Source organism: Bidens hawaiensis, unplaced genomic scaffold (assembly GCF_021521415.1).
Source record: "Bidens hawaiensis isolate Kalapana, Puna unplaced genomic scaffold, B.hawaiensis_p1.1 tig00419442_1, whole genome shotgun sequence".
Taxonomy (NCBI): domain Eukaryota; kingdom Viridiplantae; phylum Streptophyta; class Magnoliopsida; order Asterales; family Asteraceae; genus Bidens; species Bidens hawaiensis.
The window spans coordinates 38,404-44,472 of NW_027504863.1; the positions used below are offsets into that span (position 1 = coordinate 38,404).

At 38.0% G+C, this 6,069-nt stretch overlaps 1 protein-coding gene across 1 annotated transcript; it reads right to left on the minus strand.

Annotated features, from left to right (window-relative positions):
* Window positions 1-4,644: 4,644 nt before the first annotated feature.
* On the minus strand, window positions 4,645-5,103 carry LOC143608880 (uncharacterized). Its single transcript, XM_077083796.1, has one exon. The coding sequence runs from the start codon at window positions 5,101-5,103 to the stop codon at window positions 4,645-4,647; it is 459 nt and encodes a 152-aa protein (XP_076939911.1).
* Between the last annotated feature and the right edge of the window lie 966 nt (window positions 5,104-6,069).

The following is a 6,069-nucleotide window of genomic DNA, read 5'->3' on the forward strand; positions in this document are numbered from 1 at the left end:
TTTACTTTTATGGGGTAGAGATACTGTACAATAATGGCTTAACGTACGAGTGGTACACGAGACGCTCAAAGGCAAAAGTACTAAAACGCTCAACCAAACCCTAAACGTTTAACCAAAAATCTAAAACGCTCAAAAACGGTTTTCGTGAAAAAAAAGTGGAAAGTTGATCGATTAACCATCCAAAACTATTTTTTTCGGTGAACCAATGATTAATTGGATATGTATTGACGATTCCAAGATGTTGGAATGTGATTTCATGGATCGATTTCGTGAAAAAATGGATTCACGTATTGTACGTTAAGGTATTATTTTATTGGATATTTTCCCTACTTTTATGTATGTGGACAAGATGATTAACTTTATTGCTTATCGGTATGTTTTGGTCAAATATTTGTTGTTTGCTTAATCATTGATTGATTATTATGTATGGACTATTGTAAACTTTTTAATGCAACTATATCCTTTAAGATTTTTTTTTCAAACATCTTGGATAAGTCAATAAACTATTTAAAGATTAATAATAACTAACTGAATTTAACAAGCATAAAAGACATTAAATATTTTGTCACCCAATAACTTGTTTTTTAGCCAACTCGTACATCGCCAAACGACTATATATATACGCCTATATTTCAAAAGCTAAATTAACATGAGAAGAACACCGGCTACCTGAACGGATCGCATGACGACTTTTAGAAGGTCGGCACCCAGAAACACTCATATAATTTCAGGTTATGTGTTTTTAGTTAATATCCATTTTGGACATCAAGCCCTGTTTGCGGTGTGAGCATATAATGTATATATGTGTGAATTCTCGTGTAGGCAAAAGTGAAATTGCACTAATTTTGGCGTTATTTTACTAAGCTCGTGAAAATAACGTTAAAAGTGGCGGAAGGTTAATCAAGCATCATGTGGTGGCGTTGATAGCCGAAAGACAAGGGTACATACACCAATCGGCGACATCCCAATGGTTGAGTGTTATGTGCCTTATGTCCAAGGCTTGATGCAAAACTACTATCGAGCCCGGGGTCTCACTGGAAGCAGCTTCTCTATTCCTAAAGAGTAGAGGTAACGTTGTCTACATCTTACCCTCCTCAGACCCTACTATAGCTTTGCTATTGGTGGGATTACTGAGTATGATGATGATTGATGTGCGAAAATATATATAAATAATACACGAATCGCAACTAAGCTTTAAAAACCAAACAACCTATCCTAGTTCACACAAAACGGCAAGTGTACCGGTCGCGTATAGCAAAGATGAGGAAAGTCCAGATATCGAACTCGAAGACACGTGAGAACGGCTTAGATTATAGACCCTAATCCAAGTCCTACCTAATAATATTTATTGATTTTATATTAATTAAGTTAAACTAATTAACTTAACTAACTTAACTAAACTTAACAAAACTAGCTGAAATACTTAACGGAATTTAACGATAATGGGAAAGCGAATCACCTAGGTAGGATGAATTAACGGATGTAGGATGGCTCAGATGCTAACACTTGGTTGAAACCAGGGTTCTGAAGATGAGCCAACATAAGAGAGGCTAAGGTAACTGGGTCCCTACGGTCAGTTTTACTAGAAAACCCTAACGAAATCTAGTTAACTTTTAATTCTTGGTTGTTTATTCTAAGTAGCCTAATAACTCAACACTTGGTCCATGTTTAAGCTACAAGACTGGCTAAGGTTCAAGCTATTATAAACATAGGAGAAAAGGGGTAATTTAACACTAAGGATAAAACAACTCATCTTACAAACTTAACGTAGTTGACAGTGGGAAAAACCACACGTGGTCTCGTAACGACTAACCCTATCAACTAACTAGTAAGATAAGCCGACACCTAAAGTTTTGGTCCAACTCAAAGGTGGTTAATCTACTGATATTAATGATTTATGCAACACAAACCCTAATGATACGTCTATCACAATCAATCAACACACAAAGTATTAATCGAACTATGCAATTCACGACCACAAAAAAACTAACTTATGCAATAATCAATCACACGGGGCTCATGAAACCTAAAATACATCTATGGAAGCAGATATAAATGGGATTAAATCACTAAATATGAACTTTGATAATAGAAAAACAATCAACCACTCGTTAAGCACCCTAAACTAGTTTATTTTAACCGTTAAACATCAAACCTAGGTGATTCAAGCAAATTTAGCCGAGCATGATGAAAGAACAGTAGATAATGTTGATAAAAAGACTTAAAAAACCCATCATGACCTGATCAAAACTTGTCTTAATGTCAGAAAACTCAAAACGAACTTACAACCGTTAAAACTTCAAAACCGAACAAAAGTAGGACCAAACACGAAAACGTCAGTTTCCCTTGCTTAAATCTCGACCCTAAAGCTCTTCTTGATGATTAGAAACTGATTCCCCTCATTCTAGGGTTCTCATTCCTTTTATAAAGTTGTTAAACTTGTTAAACAAGCATAAAAACCCAAAATCCGGTCCAACCAGGCCCATAATAAGACAAAATAGTCGGCCTAGCTGATTTGGGCAGCAGAGGGAACTCCTAGGGTGCCGCCACCCACGAAAATGAAGGGTCAGATGGTCGCGCGGCGTGTCCATGCCCTTTGGGTCTTCGTTTATCGACTGCTGACAAGTTTAAACTTCGTTTGTGTGTACCGGCTTCATCCGAGCTCCGTTTTTGCTAATTCTTTCTTCATTTGACTCGTTTTCTCGCTCTCTTCAACATGGGACCTATCACATACACAAACATGTAAATTCACACAAAAAAATCGATATTCGTTAACGTTTAAGCGCAAAACGACATAGAAACTAGCAAGAAAAACTTTGTGTTTTACAACACATCAAACATTCCCACACTTGAACTTTTTTCGTCCCTGAAAAAGAATTATGCATAGGATCATAACCAAGTGAAAACAACAAACTCCCAGATTATTTAACATTATTAAAACCATAGAAACAGCTCGACATATTGACCGCGATTGACGATATATTTGTCCAATTTAAACCCAGCCACTAACCAGTCAAGCCCCCAATTGCATTAAACGTTTTAAGTACAAAAGCTACGGCTACACCTACCCCATCTCAGACAAAGAGAGCTAGAAAAACTAGAGTCGAAACAGACTGGTCCGACAAATCACCGTAAGCCAATGACTCATTGATGGTAGTAAGTAGATGCACTCGGTGAAATTTGATGGATGAATGGTCATGTGGAGGCCGTACGAGCTATTCCTAAATATTATTGGACTTTGTCTAATAAATCCCTAATTTGATATTTATTGACTAAGAACCTCGAGCCCCAATAGTGATAACCTCAGAGTCACTATCCCCCTAGGAACGCAACGCGTAAACTCTCAGCCCCGTCTAGTATGTGCATCTTTGGCCTCTTTTACTATTTTTGGATGTTTTTTTGCATATTTTATTCGTACTTTCTTTTCTTTTTCTTTTTTTTCACGCTTTTGCAAGATTTTTTATTATTTATTTATTTATTTATTTATTTATTTTTCACCTAAATAAATATAACTATTTTCTAAGCTCGTGAAGATGGACATGTGGTGATGTGCTGGTTTGAGTGCATTTAAGTCTTACCATCTCAAAGTTATTGGATTATGGTAATCCTCCCTAAGCATCGAAATTCAGTTTCACCGTTTTTCAAATTATTAGATATATAAAATTTTCAAAAGAAGACTATCAAAGCTAGTTGGGCTTACCAACACATCCCAAATCAGATATGCAAACCGTCTCTTCTTTTATTATTATTATATTTTTCAAAAGTTCCGAGAGTTTGTTAACACAACGGTAATAATATCATTTCCTGCTTAACGTAGAAGAAAAACAATTTTCAAGTGACATTTTATTTTCTTTAAAACCTTTTTTTTTCAAATTTAGTCGCCCTAGTCACTTTCAGTTTTCGGGTCAATGGCTATCCCGTATGTTTAAAGATAGATAACGGGACCAAACATATACAAGTATATGTCCCTTGAACTTAAGTAGCCGGCATAATTTTCAGCAAAAGAATACAAAAATGTTATTATTAATTTTTTTTATTGTTTTTAAATATTTTTTTTCTACAACTAAGTAAAATAAATCACATCCCCACACTTAGAACGACGAATCGTCCTCGATAAGCATTAGGAAAAAAACTAAAAATAAAAATAAAATAACTAGAAATAAAAGCAAATAATAAAAAAAAGAACGTATTACTCCCCTGGTTTATGTGCATGTCTTCATAATAGGTATATCAATGGCCGTATAGCATTTCATTCGCGGCCACAACCTCGGGAGAATAGATCCAAAACGCCATCCAGAGCTATCTTGCGAAAAGATATAACCTGTACTAAGCATAATCGCTCGCATATAGTGGCGTACACAACTAAAACAAAGATAAGTAATAAACATATTTTTGTATTTTTACGATTTTTTAATTTTTTTTGGCTTTTGTTAGTTTTTTTTATATTTTTTTATTATAAATAAAGACAAATAGAATACTCTCAAAATCAGCTGCTTGAATGGAGATTGAGTACGAGCGGCTTCAATTGGGAGGATCCTTAGTAAAAAAAATAAAATAAAAATAAAAATAGATAAATCAAAAACTCGGGCTGCCTCCCGAGAGTGCTTGGTTTAACAGGTCCTCAGCCTGACCCTTCTCTCACGTCTAACCCAAAGATGATGTAAGGCGCAAAACCTCGTCTTCCTCCATGCTCGCCTTCTTACCAATGTAGTGCTTCAGATGGTGACCATTAACATTGAAACTCCCATTCTTGTCTTTAATTTCTATCGCTCCATACGGGAAGACTTCCTTAACTGTGTATGGTCCATACCATCGAGAACGCAACTTTCCCGGAAATAACTTAAGTTGGGAATTAAACAAGAGTACGACGTCCCCACACTTGAACTGTTTATCACCTCTCAACTTCCTATCATAAAGCTCTTTGGTCTTCAGCTTATAATTATACGAATGTGCATAGGCATGATCGCGGAGTTCCTCTAACTCATGTATCTTATGGAAACGGTTATCTCCAGCAGTCAAAAGATCAAGGTTAACTGTTTGAAGCGCCCAAGAAGCACGGTGCTCCAACACAACAGGCCGATGGCAGGCTTTCCCATAAATCATCCGAAACGGTGTGGAACCGATCAAAGTTTTATACGCTGTACGGAAAGCCCACAAACCATCATCTAATTTGTCGGACCAATCCTTTCGGTTTAGCCCAACCGTCTTTTCAAGATTGTGTTTGATGCCCCGGTTACTCACTTCCACCTGTTCACTAGTTTGTGGGTGGTAGGTAGTCGCAAGCCGATGGGTGACCCCATAGCGTTGCAACACCTTCTCCATCTGCGCGTTGCAGAAGTGAGTACCTCGATCGCTGATCAAGGATTTCGGTACACCAAAACGAGAGAAAAGATTTTTCAGAAATATCACTACAACTCGGGCGTCGTTAGTGGGCAAGGCTCTGGCCTCGACCCACTTGGAGACGTAATCAACTGCCACAAGTATGTACTTGTTCCCTCTAGACGACGGGAACGTGCCCATAAAATCAATACCCCAAATGCCAAAAACCTCGCAAACCTGAATAGCATATTGGGGCATCTCATTTAGGGATGAGATGTTACCGACACGCTGGCATCGGTCACAGCTTTTAACAAACGCATGAGCATCTTTGAAAATCGAAGGCCAATAGAATCCTGAATCGAAGACCTTCTTAGTTGTAAGAACAACACCATGGTGACATCCTGTCGGTCCCTCGTGACAGTGGCTCAAAATCCGCCACCTGTCTTCGACATCCACACATCTCCTCACCAGCTGATCAGCACCTATACGAAAAAGAAACGGGTCGTCCCAGATGTAGAACTTTACGTCAGCAAAGAATTTCTTCTTTTGCTGGTGAGACATCCTCCTAGGGAGGGAACCATCGACGAGGAAGTTCGCTATATCGGCGAACCACGGGTAGCCGTCATCCTGGGCTTTGACAAACATAAGATTCTCTATCGGGAAATGGTCATTGATAATGACCCCAGCATCTCCAATCTCGGCTCTCTCAAGACGTGACAGGTGATCGGCCGCCACATTCGCGGCCCCCTT